General features: G+C 48.7%; 1 protein-coding gene across 4 annotated transcripts in view; it reads left to right on the top strand.

The window, feature by feature from the left end:
* Positions 1 to 16,735, top strand: part of CATSPER3 (cation channel sperm associated 3) — a 32,846-nt gene extending 16,111 nt beyond the window's left edge. For 2 of the 4 annotated variants that reach the window (XM_037509276.2, XM_054694378.1), the window contains 6 exons: positions 6,436 to 6,675; positions 11,835 to 12,017; positions 12,658 to 12,798; positions 13,170 to 13,289; positions 13,958 to 14,115; positions 15,309 to 16,097. In XM_037509276.2, the coding sequence (XP_037365173.1) occupies positions 6,436 to 6,675; positions 11,835 to 12,017; positions 12,658 to 12,798; positions 13,170 to 13,289; positions 13,958 to 14,115; positions 15,309 to 15,411 (945 nt within the window). In that variant the 3' untranslated portion in view covers positions 15,412 to 16,097. Of the gene's footprint in view, positions 1 to 6,435; positions 6,676 to 11,834; positions 12,018 to 12,657; positions 12,799 to 13,169; positions 13,290 to 13,957; positions 14,116 to 15,308 lie in introns of all 4 variants that reach the window. The other 2 variants (XM_037509275.2, XM_037509278.2) reach the window with 2 other exon arrangements.
* The last annotated feature ends 2,307 nt before the right edge of the window (positions 16,736 to 19,042 follow it).

Below are 19,042 nucleotides of genomic sequence, written 5' to 3'. Positions count from 1 at the left end.
TATCAATAGATGCTGAGAAAGCGTTTGATAAAGCACAACATCCATTTATGATAAAGTACAACATCCAAGAACCCTCAAAATACTTGGGGTAGAAGGAACATACCATGTACGACAAACCTGCAGCCGATATCATTCTTAATGGTGAGAAACTAAAATTCTTCCCTCCAAGATCTGGAACAAGACAAAGATGTCCACTCTCACTACTTTTCAATTTAATACTGGAAGTCCTAGCCAGAACAATACTGGCTAGGAAGTCCTAGCCAGAACAACAAGGCAAGAGAAAGATGTACAAGGAATCCAAATAGGAAAGAAGTAAAACTATCACTATTTGCAGATGACATAATAATATATAGAGAGAACCCTAAAACCACAGAAAAACTAAAACAGTAAGCCAGTTTAGTAAAGTAGCAGGAAACAAAATCAACCCACAAAAATCAGTAGCCTTCTTATGTGCAGACAATCTGAAGAAGAGATCAAGAAAACACAATTGTACCCCAAATTGAATACCTGGGAATAAACCTCACAAAGGAGGTGAAAGACCTGTACAAAGAAAACTGCAAAACATTGATAAAAGAAGTAAGAAACAAAAATGGAAAGACATTCCCTGCTCCTGGATCGGTAGAATTAACATGATCAATATGGCCATCCTACCAAAAGCAATTTATAGATTCAGTGCAATTCCAATAAAAATTTCAATGGCATTATTTTTTTTTTCTAAAGATTTATTTATTAATGCATACAAGAACTGGAGTATAGGCCAGATGCAGGGGAGGATGAGAGGATTCACCAGAGACAGAGTGGGGAACAGAATGGGCAGACTGACTGAAATACACTGCTGAGGGGAGCAGTTGGTGAGACAGGAGAGATCTGCCATACCATATGGGATTCTTGCCAGCCAGCTGGGGTCGAACCCAAGCTGCAGAGGCTGCGGACAGCCTCACAGCGTTGCGCTCAACTGCCTGCGCCACCAGGGGAGGCCCTCAATGGCATTCTTCAAAGAAATAGAACAAATGTCAATGAAATTCCTATGGAATTGGGAAAAAAAAATAAACCTCAAATGGTCAAAGCTTTCCTGACTAAAAAATGGAAGAATGGAGGTATGAAGACGCCCATACTTCAAACTATACTACAAAACCATAATTAAAACAGCGTGGTACTTGAACAAAACAAACAGCAGACCAATGGAATTGAATTGAAAACCCATACTTAAAGCCACATGTATATGGTCAACTAATCTATGGCAAAGGAGCCAAGAATACGCACTGGAACAAGGACAGTCTCTTCAATAAATGGTGCTGGGTAAACTGGACTACTACCTTATACCATACATAAAAACCAACTGAAAATGGATAAAAGACTTGAATGTAAGACCTGAAACCATAAAATATATAGAAGCAAACATAGGCAAAACACTCCATGACATACATCTCAGATACATCTTTGAAGACTCATCCCATGAAGCAAAGAAAATGAAGTAAAAGATAAACAGCTGGGACTACATCAGACTAAAAAGCTTCTGTACAGAAAAAGGGACAATAACCAAAGTGAAGCAACACCATACAGATTAGAAATTATTTGCACTCCATACAATTGACAAGGGACTTATATCAAAAATCTACAATGAGCTTACACAACTCAACAAAACCAAAATAAACAGCCTGCTCAAAAAATGGGCAGAAGAGCTAAAAAGACAGTTCTCCAAAGAGATAATGCAAATGGTCAACAGACATGAAACAACATATGCTCAACATATATGCTCAACATATAAACAGGGAAATGCAAATCAAAACCACAATGAAATACCCCCCCACACACCAGTATGATTCAGGCCCACATTAGAAAACCTGACAACAATAAATACTGGTGAGGATGTGGACAAAAAGGAACCCTCTTACATTGCTGGTGGGAATGCAAACTGGGCCAACCACTATGGAAAGCCGTGTGGAGGACCCTCAAATTATTATAAATGGATCTACCATATGATCCAGCAATTCCACTCCTAGGAATCTACCCACAGGACACAAAAACATTAATTAGAAAGGAAACCTACACTCCTATGTTTATTGCAGCACTATTTACAATAGCTAAGATATGGGAACAACCTAAATGCCCAAAAATTGATGACTGAATCAAGATGTGGTATATATACACAATGGAATACTATTCAGCAATCGAAAAAGATAAATTCATGCCATTCACAGCAACATGAATGGAACTGGTAGGGATTATGTTCAGTGAAATAAGCCAGAAGGAAAAATAAAAATAATGGATGGGTTCATATAAAGGAGGAATATAGGGAAACTGAACAAGTGGTCAGAAAAAAAAAAAAAACTAGCACGCAAACTATAAATCCATGATACATAGCAGGGGAGAGGTGGAGACAGCACAAGAGACTGTGGTGATGGTTCACGGAAAATATGGTGATGGGAATTTTATTGGGATTACACCTGAGGGGAGAAATCAAACATACAAAAATGAACAATGATATAAAAAATACATAAAATTAAAAAAAGATTTATAGTTGAGTAATAGGGTAACAAGGGTAACAAGTTAAAAAAAAAAACTCATTATTTTTAGTCAATTTCCACATAGAAATCCCAAAAGAATCTGAAAAAAAAATAGTTAATACTAAATAAAGTTATTGAATAAGCAATAAAGAGTTGCAGGATTTTTTATGGGTCTCCAAAAGCTGGTGCTAAGATTTAGATAAACTAATAAAAGATAAAGAGCAACAAAGATGATTTTTACAGTTAAAAGTTGGAGAAATCTTAATTTACTAGGTCATAAGTTTTTCTGTGAACCTGTAATAGCTAAAGCAGGATGATCATATGTGGATAGACATGTAGACCAGTGTAACATGGTAGAGGGCTTAGAAACAGACCCTGGCTTATCTGGAAACCTGGTAGCTGTCAGGTGATGCTGCTAATGAGTGGCAAAAGGAGAGGTTCTTCAATGAGTGACTTAAAAGAAACTTTAAGATGTTTAGAAGAAAAATACAGAATATTTCCATGATGTTAGGAAGAAAAGGTTTCTTAAGATATAAAATACACAAACCATGAAAAAAATTTGGTTGATTTAATTTGGTTCCATTAAAACTGTAAACTTCTGAGCCTCCCCAGTGGTGCAGTGGTTGAGCTCTGGGTTGCAAAGCTGCCCGCAGCCTCTGCAGCGCTGGTTCGATCCTCGCCAGGGGCGAGGGTCCCACATGGTGCGCAGACCTCTCCTGCCGCCCACTGCTCCCCTCAGCAGTGTACTTCGTCACTCTACCTGTTCTACTCTCCGCTCTGGCTCTGGTGAATTCTCTCACCCTCCCGCGCCTCTGACTGTACCCGTGCTTGTATAAATAAATAAATAAATCTTTTTAAAAAACCCAACAAACATTTAAAAAAAAACAAACTGTAAACTTCTGGGGCCTCCCCTGGTGGTGCAGGTGGTTGAGCGCAGCGCTGTGAAGCTGTCCGCAGCACTCTGCAGTGCCGGTTAGATGCCAGCCAGCGCGGGTCCTACATGGCGCGGCAGACCTCTCCTGTCTCTCCCGCGGCTCCCCTCAGCAGTGTATTTCGTCAGTCTGCCTGTTCTGTTCCCCGCTCTGTCTCTGGTGAATCCTCTCACCCTCCCGTGCATCTGGCCTGTACCCCGGCTCTTGTATAAATAAATATATCTTTGGGGAAAAAAAAAACTGTAAACTTCTGTATATCAAGAGATGATTAAAGAGAAGAAAGGTCAGTATAGGAGAAGGCATTTGCAATCTAACAGGTAACAGATTAGGATTCAAAAGAAAGGAAATATCTCCCAAGTCAATAAGGCAAAGACAAAGCAGTTCTATAGAAAATTTGGCCAAAGACCAGAAACAGGAAATTTACAACTTAAACATAAAAAGATGCTCAACTTCATTAAAATTAGAGAAATGAAAAAAAGTAAAAACAAGATGCCATTTAATATTTCATCAGACTAACAAAAATTTAAGTCTGACAGAAGTTTTGGTATGTAAAACATTTGGAACACTGCTGATATTAAATTGGCACCAAAGCTTTAGAAAACAACTTGGCAATAATCTAGTGAAGGTGAAAATGCTGATCTCCTATAACCCTGTGGTTCCATTCCTAGAGAAAGCGAGAAACAGAGAAACTTCACACAAGCATACAACAAAGTATAAAGGAGTTGTTCAAAGGCGTACGAACTAAATATCACTCAGCAGGTAGCCGGATAAATAAGTGGTAGTATTTTTCTTTTTTTTTTTTAAAGATTTATTTATTTGTTTTTATACAAGAGCTGGGGTACAGGCCAGAGGCTCAGGAGGGTGAGAAGATTCACCAGAGACAGAGTGGGGAGCAGAACAGGCAGACAATCGAAATAACCTACTGAGGAGAGGTCTGCCACGCCATGTGGGAATCTCCCTGGCTGGCCGGGAATCGCGAACACACACTGCAGAGGCTGTGTGGACAGCTTCACAGCGCTGCGCTCAACCCGCTGTGCCACTGGGGAGGCCCAGTGGTAGTATTTTTCTAAGTGTTACTGCAAGTTGCGGTCAAACAGCATACTAGGTTTGCACACATCAACGTTGATGCAGCTTACAACTTAAATGAAAGCAACAAATTGTCGAAGAATTGTTTAATGAATATGATATCTAATATGTAAAACACAAAGTCGTGTTTTTAGAGGCACAAGTAAAAGTATAAAGTAGAAGTGCATGATATACTCCTAATTTACAGGAGGATTACCTTTTTGAGAAGAGAAAGGGATTTGATCAATGAGGAAATCCAAAAAGTCTGCCTAGAATGGCAATGTTTTGTTTTTTAGCTGGGTAGTAGTATATGGTTGTACATTTTGGTTAACTAAAAGTGTATGTACATAGTTGCTGTGCGGAGATCTCACATGTAAGTGTACAGGACAAATGAAAATACCAGCTGCCCTTATGTTATCTACATGGACAGCTTTGGCTGGAGTTATAAATTCCAGTGCTAGCACCTGATGTATATTTAAAAGGTGATATCAAAATCCTTTCTATTTTCTGCCATAAAGTTTCTGGACCCCTTTAAGCCACCCCCAAACTCATCTCACTTAAGGACATCACCAGTTACCCAGTTGCTCTGTCTTCCTTGCCTTCCCTCTACCTTCTGCGTGCCTGAATTCATCAGCACTCCCCATCACCCCTACCTCCAGAATACATCCAGAGTCAGACCTCTTTTAAACACCACACTACCCCCCATTCCAACCCAGTCCAATCTCATCTATTGCCTGGGTGACTCCTAGACATTCTGCCTGTCGCCTCCTCCCTAACTTGCCCTTCAGTTGCTATTCTTGCTAACTGCCCAGAGTCTATTTTCCCAGCAAGATCTCTTAAAAATGTAATTCATTCATAATCATGGCCTCACTCTAAATCCTACAAGGGTGAAATTAAAATTAAAAACTCTTATGGGACATACTAGGCCCTCTTTTCAGCTGCCTCTCCCTCCTTCCTCCCTCCCTTCTGTCCCCTTTCTGTTCTAGCCACACTGTCTTTGGTGTATCTTGAACACCTCTCTCTCTCTTGGACTCACCACTGGTAAGAATTCTCCCAGTTCTTATTATGGCTTCAGTGAGACTTCCGTGTACCACCTTTTCTAAACACTTGCACATACTGCACTCCCTGCCCCCATCCTTGAAGCTGTTTCATTTTCCTTCCTATCTGAGGTTATCTATGTACTTGTTTAAGCATTTATTTCTACTAGATTGCAGACTTGGGAGAGGGGCCTGGAAATTTTCTGTCTTATTCATGGTTGCGTTTCCCATTGCCTAAAACAGAATTTGCTTGGCACATGGCAGATGCTCAGTTAAAGCCTTTTTGGTGAATGAAATGCATTCATGATAAGGAAAAGCTTAGTTAACTCAGAAAGTATCTTTCAGTAAAAACAAAGCTAGTGGAACTGTAGATGTGTAAGAAGAATTTGAATATGGTTTTGTAAGGTGTAAAAGTGAAAAAAATAGTCTTCATATTCTTTAGAAACAGATTAGTTAACTGACTTTAAGTGTGTATGATTAAAAAAGTAAACATAAGTAGCTATCTTAGCGTTTCATCTCTATTCCTCAAGGTTTAAATATTCAGGTTGATAAGAAAATTCTTGGGACTTTCTCTTTGGGAAACCTGACGTTCCAGTTGCCTGACATGATGAGTTGCCTTATGCTGGGCCTCCATGGTCCTTCTCTTAGTCATTTCCATTTACCCGAGGTCAAACCAGGCTCCTGACCTAGGGTCACTGGATAGGGAAGACATACATAGTAGAAGGAAGTTGGGCACACTGTGTGTCCACTGTGTACCAGGGACTGTGCCTGGGTTTTACTCTCTTTTGGGTGACTCAGGCACACCCCTTACCCCAAACACACACGATTGGGCAGAGGCCAGGGTATAGGGCTCTGTAACTTGGTCTGACCCGCCCACCCTTGTCACCCCTACAGATCTCAGAGCTCTTATTTCAGTCCATCTATAGTGCAGAGTTCTACCTCAAGCTCTATGTGGACCCCGTCAAATTTTGGAAGGATGGCTACAACCTGCTCGATGTGCTTATTATCATCATCCTCAGCCTGCCTTACATCTTAGTAAAGACAAAAGGCAAGCACTATCCGTACCTCAACATCGCTAATGGCCTACAGTCCCTGCGCATCCTCAAGCTTATCGGCTATAGCCGTGGCATCCGAGTGAGTAGACTGGTGGTGCTTTGGTTCTGGGCGTGCAGGCCATAGGGCCCATCTGCCCACCAGCCCCTGTTGAAATAATTCTATCATCCTGTTATTGAGTCCCCACTGTGTGACAAGTTGATCTCTACTAATTTGATCTCATTTAATTGTAAAACTTTTGTAGCAAAGATATCGTTAGTGTCATTTTACAAATGAAGAAATTGAGGCCCTAGATTACTTAGCAGTTATATGCCAGCACTGACATTGGAAATGTATGTCACTCCAGAGGCTGTTGGAATGTTTTCGCTCTTCCATGCTGCAAAGTCACTTAGTTTGCTTGTGACACGCACCCTTTGAGCTGCATGCCTAGAAGTCTCCTGCCTGCTCAGGGCTTTCCTCAGAGTGAAACATTTGCTGCTTTTCTTGATGGCAGTAGTCTCATTACCCCCTTCACGCATCTCCCTTCACACAAATGCTCCTGCTGGGAAGTCTCCCTGGGCTGTTGGAAGCCGTGACCAGCCTTACTTTGGCTCAGGGAGTTTCAGGGCAAGCCTCAGAGTTGACCAATCTGTGCCTTCAGGCATTCTCCTGGACAGTCTGTGCGACTCTGTACCCAGCTTCCATACATGTCCAGGAAGGGGCTGTTTGGGACTCATTTCATCAGATGGGTGTGTCAGTGTATTCTGCTGACACTTCTAATCCAGAGAAACTGCCCTAACCCAGGCTAGATGGCTGTCAGGGGCCCAAGCTGGACACTCAGGGAGCCCTAGTCTTGGGTGGAAAAGACAAAGAAAATGTTCAAGAGCTTTTTCTGTCACACTTTCCATTCATTCATTCCTTGCTCTCATTAGTCACAGACTCATGTTTCTCTTCTCAAATGACATAGTCAGCCCTCCTTCTCTTTATAGCAGCCCCCCTGCCTTATCTGCCATGTCTACCCTGGCTTCTTCACTCTAACCTCTGTCACCAAGTCCAGTGGTTGCTTCCATTGGCCTCCTTGTCACCACTTTCTCTTGGTTTTTCATCAGTCTCTTGAGTGTGACTTCTCAGGCGTGTCTCCTCTGGCCCGTAAGTATTGCTTTCTTAGAACCTTGTCCTGAGTTTTCTACTTTTCTTACTCTGCATATTCTCTTTGGATGATCTTTTCCACTTCTTAGGGGTGGTCTTTACATGTCCACCCCCTCGTTGACCTTCAAACTCAAACTGAATTGGTGTTTTTAGGGAGTAGCCCCGGAAACTGAGGACCCCAGGTGGGCTTTTTCTCAGTTCTTGTATTGGCGAGGAGTGTCAGCTGACTCCTCTCAAAGCCTTGAGATCAAAGTTACAGAAAAGCAAGAGGTTTATTGATAGATATGAGGAAGAACAGGAACGCTCTCCAAGCAGAAAGGGGTCCCGAGTGGGTTGCCACTGAGGTGGCGAGAAGTAGGTTCTTATCTGGGTATAAAGGGCAAGGAGTGGGGGTTTGGCGGTTAGGTGTCTCCATGTTGTGTCTCTTGCTGATTGGCTGGGCCCATGGGGTCTCCTAGGCTACCGAGGACCACTGAGTTTGCCCACATTTCCTGGGCCACCTTCCTGAAGTTAGCCTTGGGCCATTGCTGTAGCATTATGTTAATGTGCTGGTGATCTGGACATTCCACTCTACTGGGTTGGGGTTCATGGGGTGGGGTGGGGCAGGGAGGGACTCTCCTGGTCTCCAATCAGACTGATAAATGACCTAGGACTTGGTGTGTGTGTGTGGGGTGGGGGACATTATCCTAGTTCCAGCCGAGTGTTTCTCAGTGAAGCTAATAAGTGGACTTAGGGACTTGGGGTGGTCGGTTCCTAACTGTCTGCCTTTGCCCTTTTCCTAACTTCTCCTTCGAAACCACTTCCTGGACATCATGTGTTACTCAAACTCAATATGTCTAATCCAGAATTTACCCACCCTTCCAACCCTGAGCCCTGGCTCATCCTCCTGTTTTTTGTCTTTTGGTGAAAAGTTCTCCCTCACCCCATTTATGCCAAGTCATTAATTTGAGTGTCAGCTGACTCCTCTCAAAGCCTGTTACATGGCCTCCTCAGTAGTCACTCCCTTGTCCACATCTTTCCACCGCTAGAGCCTTGTCTTTCTCCATCACCATCTGCCTTTACCTGCCTGTCTGCAGTGGCCTCTCATGCTCTTGAGAGCTCGGAGCACAAATGCCCCAATAGCGGGGGTCTCTCACGTGCACATCAGATCTTGGCACCGTTCCTTTGTAAAAGCTAGAGACAGACCCTAGATTGTGCCCTGGAAGAGGGAGGTGCATGCATTGGAGACCACATCAGGGATGAGAGTGAGGCTGCTGGACAGGAAAGAAGCTGGAGTCTGTGGGGGGTCAGTGCCAGCTGGGGGCACCTTGGAGTGAGGGTTGATGGGACAGTAAGAAGTGTAGCCTGTTTTTTCTGGGCATTGGGCACCAAGGAAGCAGAGACTTAATGTGGAGCAGGGATCATCAGGGATGGGGAAGTCAAGGGAAAAAGAGGCCTGGGATAGGTGGTAGATTCTGAAGACACCTGGGATGACAGCAGGATGTGGGGGAGGCTGAAGACATTCTAACACATGAGAGGAATGGGAAGTGGGAAAGGGTTGGACCTGCCTAGATGCTGGGCCCTGGCTCATGGAGCTGGGGCACTGAGGAAAAGGCAGAGGGTGGCCTCCTGGGTCAGACCCCTCAAGAAGGGCGGCTGAGGAGCGATGTCCTCAGATTTTCAGGTGAGGGCATGAGAGGCCTAACCAAAGGATGAGGGTGCCAGAGACCTGCAGGAGCCATGTGAGAAAGGAGGTAATGGTGGGTGGAAAGGGAGCCCAGGGCGGCACAGAGAGGAGGGGAGCATGTAGGGCTGATGGTCAGGTCCAAGGGCTGTCTTGGGAAAGGGGGGATGGGAGGTAGGGCCAGTGACCTGCTCTGGCACCTCGCAAGGCCCGGGGCACTGCTGCCTGCTGAGCCTGTCAAGGGGACTGACAGCCTGGTCAGAGGCAAACCCTTAAGTGCCTGGGGCTCGGGGCCTCGTCAGGACCACCTATCCTTCCAGCCCAGGGTTTCTGTGAGGGGAGCACAGACCTGGTCAAAGCTGAATCTAGATCTTAGCCTGTCAGCAGCCTCTGCTCTGGTTCTTGTGGACATGCACAGAGACCCACGGGCATGAGGACAAAACATTTCCTTGGACCCTAGATCCCTGGGGGGCACAGAAATTTGATTCTGGGTTACATACCCTCTGCTGTTCCCTGGCCTGCCAGCTGATCAAGAGGGGCTGGAGGTAACAGGCAGGGGACCTGCCCTGTTGTACTAATTTACGTTCACTGGAATCTAAATGGGACTTTAACAGAGCCAGAACCTCAGTGCCCACAGCCCTATTCTGGCGCATTCTTGGCTCCCATCCACGCATTAATTAAAGTGACACTTGGCCTTCCATCTCATGGCAGTAAGCCTGCGCCATGAGGAAATAGTTTCTTCTTGTTATGCACACAGAGAAGTTCTGTTCACTGGGCACCTGAGGATTGCACTGCCCTGGTCATTGGAATTTCAGCCTGAAGAACAACCTTTACGTGCCGGGCTGTGGAAAGAGCCAGTTTTGCCTTCCTTTCTGCCTCCTCCTCCTCCAGGCTCATCCCTTTTTGCATATCTGACTGGACAGGATAGGAGGGCTCCTCAGAGCAGCTGGGCCTCTCCAAGAAATGCATTTTGGAGAACTGAACCAGGGTTCAGAATTGCTTGCCCAGAGAATTTGGGAATTCCAAATCTGGCATTTCCTGGGGGCCAGACTGTAGACTTCAAAAGCCTAGGACTTCCTCAGAGAAGGCTCTCTGATGATCTGGGCCTCCTTCTCTGGCACCGTCTGTCCTGGGAGGATGCACCTGACTGGATTATTGAAGAACCTGGGCAAGGCCAGCTATCAGGAATCACACACGTTTTCTTCACGGGCATTCTCAAGACTGCTCAGCTTTGACTTTAGGTCACTCTGGGCCTTTGCAGGCCTGGAATTGGGAGACCCAGCCAGGCCTTTCCCTCACCCTCCTACCGCTCCTCAGTGCTCCCCCACTCCATCTGCAGTCTGTGTCCCATTGCAGCATTTCTGAGGACTCACCTCTTCAGACTTGGTTCTTGGGAAGGAAGTTCTGACTCAGTTCTCATAGAATTAATTAAAATTACTAATTTTCTTCCCCCAAGGAGAGGAGAGAGGTATCCAGCATGTGATTAACCCCTGCAGGCAGTTGCCAAACCCGTTCACATCCAGTGCTCTGGGACTGTCTCTGCTCACCCTGGACTGTCAGGCTTCACTGTCTGGTACCTCAGCCCTAGCGAGTACTGCCTGTCCTAGTGATAAGTCAATAAGTGATTTTTTGGCTTAGAAAAAGGGATTTTAGTGGTAGAAGGTCAAGAATGGGCCCCAGCTCCACCTTTGTATTGCAGTGTGACCCTAGCAAAGGCGTTTTGCTTCTCTGGGCCTTTGATCCCTCATGTTGATATGGGAGGAGTGACAATACTGACTTGTGTTGAAATTATGTCTGTGATGGCCTTTAGGTAGGTGAACATGTATTGAGCGCCTATTGCATGCAAGACCCCCACGTGTGGAGAGTGAACCATGAAGAATCATGTGCTATACGCTTCCCAGGAGTGGCCTTTGTCCTGGGAGATAAGACAAATACCCATTTCACTGGGCGAAAGGGGGAGGCTGGGGTCACAAGATTGGGACCTTTAAAACAGAATCCCCCCAAAATGGGAAGCCACATTCCTCCCAGCCCTCTTCACTCCCACTCCTATTTCTTCTGGGACTGGAGGAGCATTCAGGACTAACCCTCCGCTGAGAAGAGAAGGGACACCTTGCGATGACCACAGAGCCAGGTTGGGGTTCAGATGGAGCGGCTAGTGGTAAAAGGAAACAGCCTTACACCTGAGGCAGCCAGTGTGGTTTGCCCACAGGTCACTGTGGGTGGAGCCCATGCATTGATAAACTGGTTAGATGGGTCCGGCCCACAGTATGGCACAGCTCCCATCCATCCATCCATCCATCCATCCATCCAGTCATTTAGGGAGCATCTGCCATGTGCCAGGCATCACCCTGGATGCTGTGGATGGCTGTAATCTGGGCAGCTTGGGCTTCTGTTCCCTGAGCTTACCAGTCTGGCAGCCTTTCCTAGCCCCATCCTCCCTATTTTGCAGACTCTCATCACTGCCATGGGGCAGACAGTCTACACTGTGGCTTCCGTGCTCATCCTGCTCTTTGTCCTGATGTTCATCTTTGCTGTCTTGGGCTTCTGCCTATTCGGAGGTCCAGATGGGGGCGACCTGGATAACTGGGGGAACCTGGCTGTGGCCTTCTTTACCCTCTTCAGCTTGACCACGGTACTGAGTTTAGGAGCAGAGGGCAGGGCAGGGACCTTAAGAAGGGATGTAAGCTGGCATGTGTGTGGACATGCTAGGCCTCACATGGGGCCCTCTCCAAGTTCTCAGCTAGCTGGGGACGCTGAGGGCTGACCTCCCAGAACAGTTGATGCCTGTGCCCTCACCAGGGGTTCAGCTCTCTCTCTAATCTTGTGACTCCCTAGAGCAGCTCCATTTGTCCTACAGGGTTGTCACGCTTCCAAAGAGTTCTCAAAAGAAAGTTAACTTGGATTAAGTTTAACTTAGAAACAAAACCCATGTCACACAGCCTCTTTGGGGATAAACTGTTGCAAGGTCACCCAGAATAAGCCTGCAAGCCCAAGTTTGAAAGTTGAAATTCTTATCCCCCTGGTCTTTCCAAGGAGGGCGTGGCAGAGAGGCAGAAGGGCCCCTAGGGCTCCTTGATCATAAGTTGCCTCCCTCTCCTATGATGCCCTGCACCCCTAGGTACCCTCTATGGGCGGGGTTGGAGAGTCATTGAGGGGCTGATGTAGAGGCAGAGCCAGCCTCCTCCTCAGTGGGCCTGGCTTCCCTCAGGGTAGGTAGGAAGGACTCCTGCCCTCTGGGCCTTGGCACTCAGCATCCCCAACCTGCCGAGCAGGTGGATGGCTGGACAAACCTGCAGCAGAAGCTGGATGACAGGAATTTCGCTCTGAGTCGGGCGTTCACCATCATCTTCATCTTGCTTGCTTCCTTCATCTTCCTCAGTATGTTTGTCGGCGTGATGATCATCTACACTGAGGTGAGGTTTCGAGTGTAAGAATTAGTGTTTGGGTCAGATGTGGCAGGTGGAGCTGTAGGCCAGGTCTCCAGGGAGGATTCTGAGCTGCCTCCCTCCTGACATGGAGGGGAGGTGGCCAGGTAGGTATAGTGCCCCAGCCTGACCCTTCTCTCTGAGCCAGAGTGCTTCCCTGCCTCATGACAGTGCCAGCAGGACACTGAACTTGGGAGGCCACTGCAGCTGCCATTGGCAGCTTGATTTGGGGACTGGCCCTGTATGGAGCTGGGGTTCCTCCTGCTGAGGCCGGAGCGGCAATGCAAGGCTAGGGAAGAAGAAAGGGGGGCAGGTATGTGGTGAGAGTCCCCACTTACCTCCATCCACTCACTCCTTAGGACTCCATCAAAAAATTTGAACGGGAGCTGATGTTGGAGAGGCACATGACACTCATGGAGGAGAAGCAGGTGATTTTGAGGCGGCAGCAGGATGAGATCAGCAAGCTGATCCAGGCAAAGGTAGGTCATTTCCACGAGCAGGTAGACAAACAGATGGACAGTCAGGGCTGACAGGAACAACCAAGAAGAGGCGCTCAGTGGGTGCCAGGCAGGCATGGCCTCAGTGCTCTAAGCCGCTGAGCCCACAGAGGCTCTCACAGGTGTCACTCAACCTCAGTTTTCTAAACCGGGACAAGAATGAGCACAGCAGTTTAGAGATTTCCTAAAATGTATGCTGCAACTGTAGAGGGCTGAGCCGTCTTCTCTTCAGTCTGAGTGCTCAGTGCTCCCCAGGTCTGGTGCTCTGTGGGTGGTGAACATGCTGCCCCTTTCTCCACAAGTGGGCCACGCATGCCTCCCCCACTTCTTTAAGACCTCTACTCCTTTGACTGTGCCCAGCGTTTTCTCAGGGTGGGGTAAGATCATCCTGAGTCACAATCTGGCTGTCACTGCTTCCTGCTTGTGCCACCTGCACTCATGTCAGTGATGGTGGCTGATGAGGCCACCATGGTCAGGGCTTCCAGGCTCAGAAAGTGTCAAGATGAACCTGTGTGACTTGATTCAGGACTCATCCTGGGGCCATCCATGGTCATGCCTCTGTCAGGGGTCCCTAATGGAGGGTCCCCAGGTCTCTGACACCTTGGGTGTCACCCCTGCCTCATCATTGTTCTCTTTATACCTCCCTCTAGAAAAATGGTAACCAAGGAAGTTTCAGTGATCTGGTAAAGAACTTCAAGAAGACCCTGCGGCATGATGACCCCATGGTCTTGGATGACTTTGGCACTAGCCTGCCCTTTATTGACGTCTACTTGTCCACGCTAGACAACCAGGACGCTACGATCTACAAGTCAGTCCCAGCCCCTCTGGCCCTGCCCCAGAGACCAGGCCTTTCCTGATCCCCTGGGCTTCCTTGCAGGCAGGGCCGTGCGAGGTGCCCTGGGAGAGCAAAGGGTATTTCCAGTGTTCAGGGAAGGTAGAAGGAAGTTCTTGGGGTGCAGATGCCATGTGTGCACGGGACATACATGCCCTTGGCTGGGGGCACTCTGTTCCCCTGCCCCTCCTCAGCCCACCCTGACCTGTACTTAAATGCTGGCTCCTTCCACTCTCAAGGCCCTCTTTACTCACCCTTTTTCAGAGGGCAGAGGAGGGCCTCCCTGGTGGCGCAGCGGTTGAGCACTGGGTTGCGAAGCTGCCCGCTGCCTCTGCAGCACCGGTTCGATCCCCGGCTGCTCCCCAGCCACCGGAGGAGGATCCCACATGGCGCGCAGACCTCTCCTGCCACCCACTGCTCCCCTCAGCAGTGTACTTCCGTCCTTCTGCCTGCTCTGCTCCCTGCTCTGGCTCTGGTGGATTCTCTCACCCTCCCGCGCTTCTGACTGTACCCAGTGCTTGTATAAACAAAACAAACAAACAAATAAAATAAATAAAACATGCCTCTATAAAAAAAAACAAAAAAACAGAGGGCAGAGGAAAGAGTACTGACTGGCAAGTCTCTGCCTTCCCCACCTGTCACATGAGGGACTGCTGGGCTGATTCTATGTATGTGAAGCTCTGAGCATGGCCTGGTCTGGGGCTGTGCTCAGTGTACATTAGTGGGGGATATAGCTGACCCTAACTGAGCAGGGAGGCCGGGGACGTGGGGCCTATGGGGCCTCAGGGAGCTTTTGAACATGGGAGGACACAGCCTGATTTCTCAACAAAAGCCCGCTAGAGGTCTTCATGGAATGGTGGAACTAAAAGGAAAGGATCAGGGAACACACACTTTGAGCCCAAGAAGGGGCCAGGCAATGTCTGGTCAACTCCCAGTAGCCCGTCACTCAGAGCATGGGAGTTTGTTGTCTCCAGCCTGACACCTGGGCGCAGTCACTCACTCTGGGGGCCACAGTAGACTCCATCCAGCCTGATCAGGCTCTGAAGTCCTTGCTTTTCCCAACCTCACCCCTGCCAGGTGTGGAGAATGTGTGGATATGGTGGGTGGGGCCAGGGGGACCAGAAACTCTCCCCGAGCCTGGACAACCTCTCCTTCTGCTCTATTTCCAGGCTTCAAGAGCTGTACTATGAGATCGTGCATGTGCTGAGCCAACTTCTTGAAGAACTTCCCCAGAAGGAACAGCCCCAGAGCTCGGATAACAATTCTGAGTAGTTGGGAGTGGGTCACTCTGGCACCGGGCACCACAGAGCCTGTGATAGGCTCCCCATTAAACAGAGGCTTTCTGAGAAGGCCTCTTCATGGTGATTGTGATCACAGAGTTTCCCAAATTTTGGGGCTTGGGTCTGGGTAGGTACCGATGAGGTCTGACTCCCTGGAGCCCACCTGATCCCCTTCACCCATATGATACAGCCAGACCTTGGCAGTAGGGTAAAGGAGGCTCTCTGTTCTCCCCGGTCAGGGGCCACATCCAGGGGTCAGACTGGCTCTCTGCTCCCTTGACCTCAGTACCAATGACCACAGGGCTCATGAGGACACCCCTTGAGGCCCCCAGACCAAGAAGTACCTGCAGCTACCCCATAACAGCATATGACTCCTTCAAAGTGCCATGGTCCTACTGGTCTCAGAACCTCCACTCACTCATCTGTGTGGGTGTCTGCACACCTGGCACACCTCCATCTCTCTCTGTGGACCCACTGCCATGGGGCCCCTACCTGGGATCTATTCTGCTTGCCCTCAGACTCACAGTGCTTGTGGTGCTGCAGGTGGTGCAGCTGTTACCAGGGATTCGCTGCTGGGGTGTGGAGCTCAAGGTGGGCCAGCCTAGGGAAGCAGCCTCTGGCATTGTGGCGCACCTCGTGCAAGGCCCAGAGGAGCGGCAGCATCAGGTGCTTTGGACTGTCTCCCCCCTTACAGCTGGTTAGTGTTCTTCACCTAACAGGTGTCACTTTCTGTGTCATTCCTGCCCAACTGACTGCCAGAGTCACCAGGTTCCCGGCACCATCCTGGTATGGACATGATGGAGCCCTCTGAAGGCCCAGGTAGGACAAGGAGACTGGCACTCCTTGTTCCCATCTGTTCCTAGTGCTCCCATTGCACAAAGAGACACCCTGCTGACTGGAAGAACATTTTTGCACACAACACTAATGATAAAGGACTGATCACAAAACTCTACCAAGAGCTGATGAGACTCAACAACATCAAAGTAAATAACCCAGTCAAAAAATGGGCAGAAGAACTGAAAAGAAACTTCCCCAAAGAAGAAATGCAAATGGTCAACAGGCAGATGAGGAGGATTCTTGAGCCTCCCACCTTGGCAGTGGCTCGGGGATGGGGGGTGCGGCGCCCCGGTGTGGCTGCTTTGAGAGCCAGCACCTGTAGCTGAGTGGGAAGGCCCAGACCCAGACTGGGGAGCCAGGCCAGAGCAAGCATGAGGGGGCAGAGTTGAGAATGGATGGGCAGAGGGTCCCATGGGTGGGCCCATAGGCTTCAGGCCTCGGTGATGGCACTCCTGAGGCCACAGGAGCGGGGAAGGAGGAAATCGTTAGTCATGGTTTCTTTCATGCCTCTGGCTGCTGTTCACCGAGCTGTGCAGTTGCTGTGTGTCCTGTGATGAGAAACTCACATCTAGTTCTAAACATGGTTGGTGCCCGTGGTTGCGTAGGGGAGACAATCCATTCAGATGGGCTGAAAGAAAATTCTCCTGAGGAAGAGACAGTAATTAAATGGAGAGAATATGTGACTTCTGAGATAACTCAGACCATTTCCATGTGCAATTGTCCACACTCTGAACCAAATGGAAAACTGTGTGAACAGTGTTAAGAAGTAATGCTCTGGAATGTGAGACGATATGTGGGGGAGCCCTGTGAGTGCAGTGGGTATAGCCTACCTGCATCCTGGGGTGATGAGAATCCTATGCTACTATTACCCTGGGAGGTGGGCCTGAAGTGAGCAGTGACTGTAGCCTTTGTGGCAGAGGGAGCCACTCAGATCCTCTGGCAGCCAGTGCCTAATCAGGGAGGCTGGGAGGAGCTTCTGGTGGGCCTGCCAGGTCAGCAGGACAGGCAGACCTCAGGCAATGACTGTGATTTAGGGCTGGGGCAAAAGAGACATTGCCAGCTGCTCATACTGTGCCAGCGTTGCTCAGGAGAATGTGAAAGCACTTTGCCTGCTCTCCCCAGGAATACTGAGAATTGCCTTAGGCATCTGGGAATGAACAAAAGATTTAAAAATTTGCTTCAAGCAGGCAATTTAGAAAATACCCTGGTTTTGGAATCAAAAGACCTGGATTCCTTGGTTGGGTGACTTTGGCAAGGTGACCTATCTTTCAAACCTTCAGCTATTTCCTCTGAGAAACACGCTGATAAAAATGACCCACAGAAAGATCAAATAAAATACACAGGAGAGTGTGAAAAAAGATGCAGCCAACTTTGGGTTCATGCTGACCACAGCTCTCTGCTAGGCAACCAGCCTGGGAGGGCCGAGAGTGCCCAGGCCAGCAGCAAGGTGGTAGGGAGGGGAGTGTGGAGCTAAGGGCTGGAAGCCAAGGTCAGAACCTGCAGAAGGACAGGAAATGGGTCTCCAGATGGAGCTGATGTGGGATGTGGTGGGCAGACAGACAGCTTGTCGGACCAGGAAGGCCTGGGTTCCAGGCCCAGGAGGGAAGCTGGGGGCACAGAACTGCAGTGTGAGAGGGCAAGCAGCCTTTCAGGGCGCTCGCAAGAGGCTGTCACAGAGCAGAGAACTGGGAGAGAGTGACGTGCGGAGGGCTGACCCAGCGCTGTTGGCAGAACACACCGACGGATATTTGGCGCAAAGTCCTAAAGCGGCATTTCTATCTGGCCGTGTTTGCCTGTAGAGCAAACACTGGTAGATTGGAATTCCCACTTGGGCTCTCACCAACTCAAACAGGCTTGGCCAAGACTTTCTATTGATTTGCTTGGGGCAGAAATGGCTCTGCTTGCCCAGGCCTGGTGGTAGAAAATAGGACCTTCTTCCCCCTGCCCCTCCGAACACCCCTCCACCCTCCACCAACTCCCTAGTTCTGGGATCCAGCAGCACTGTCCCCGGATGGCTTGCTCATCTCCATACTGCCGGCCTGGTGGGGTGGGGGACACAGTGGGAGGCAGGGGATCTGGCCTGAGTCCTCTGGTCATACCCAGGCCATTCCCCAGCTCTTGTGGGAAGGATCTGGAATCCAAGACTTAACTGTTTGAAAGGTAGCTGGACTTTTTTTTTTTTTTTAGCTGCTTGTTGAGTCTACCATGAGGAAGCAGTTCTTACATTGTGGCGGTCCAGGCAGTGCCTGAGTGTTAGCTTTCCTGTGGATTCCGGCAACCCTACAAATCAATCAGACGCTGGAAACTGCACACCTTGATGCTTTCTCTGATGCAGGTGAGGCAGGACACTTCCTAAAACAGACTGCCCTCCCACAGGTCAGGCTTTGCTTTCAGCGGTGTCTCTACCTGTTTGGGTCTCGCTTCCTGGTGCCCCTTGCCTGGGCCTGCCTGCTCCATCGTCCCGCAGGCTCTCCAGGGAAAACATGGCTCAGAACTCCTGAGAAAGGCTAGGTGATCGCTGCCAACTCTGGTCGCAGGGGTTGGGAAGTGAGGAGAAAGGAGCTGAACGCGATGGAGTGAGATTGATCAACACACAAGTGTCCCCTCTTCCCAGCCTTCTGCCCCGTGCCTCACCTTCCCTGACTCCGCGCCTGGATTTTATTTTCCATGCCATGTGCACTGCGAGACTGGAGCGGGCCTGGAGAGCTGGGGGGAAGGGAAGCACCGGTGCTTTCTGGGTCAGTCTGGGTTCTCCTCCACAGTGAAAAATCAGGGTTGTGGGTAAA

The sequence above is a fragment of the Talpa occidentalis genome, unplaced genomic scaffold (genome assembly GCF_014898055.3).
Source record: "Talpa occidentalis isolate TD23 unplaced genomic scaffold, MPIMG_talOcc4v2.1 talOcc4.13, whole genome shotgun sequence".
NCBI lineage: Eukaryota > Metazoa > Chordata > Mammalia > Eulipotyphla > Talpidae > Talpa > Talpa occidentalis.
Note: the sequence above shows the minus strand (reverse complement) of the source record. Positions and strands in the feature narration are given on the sequence as shown.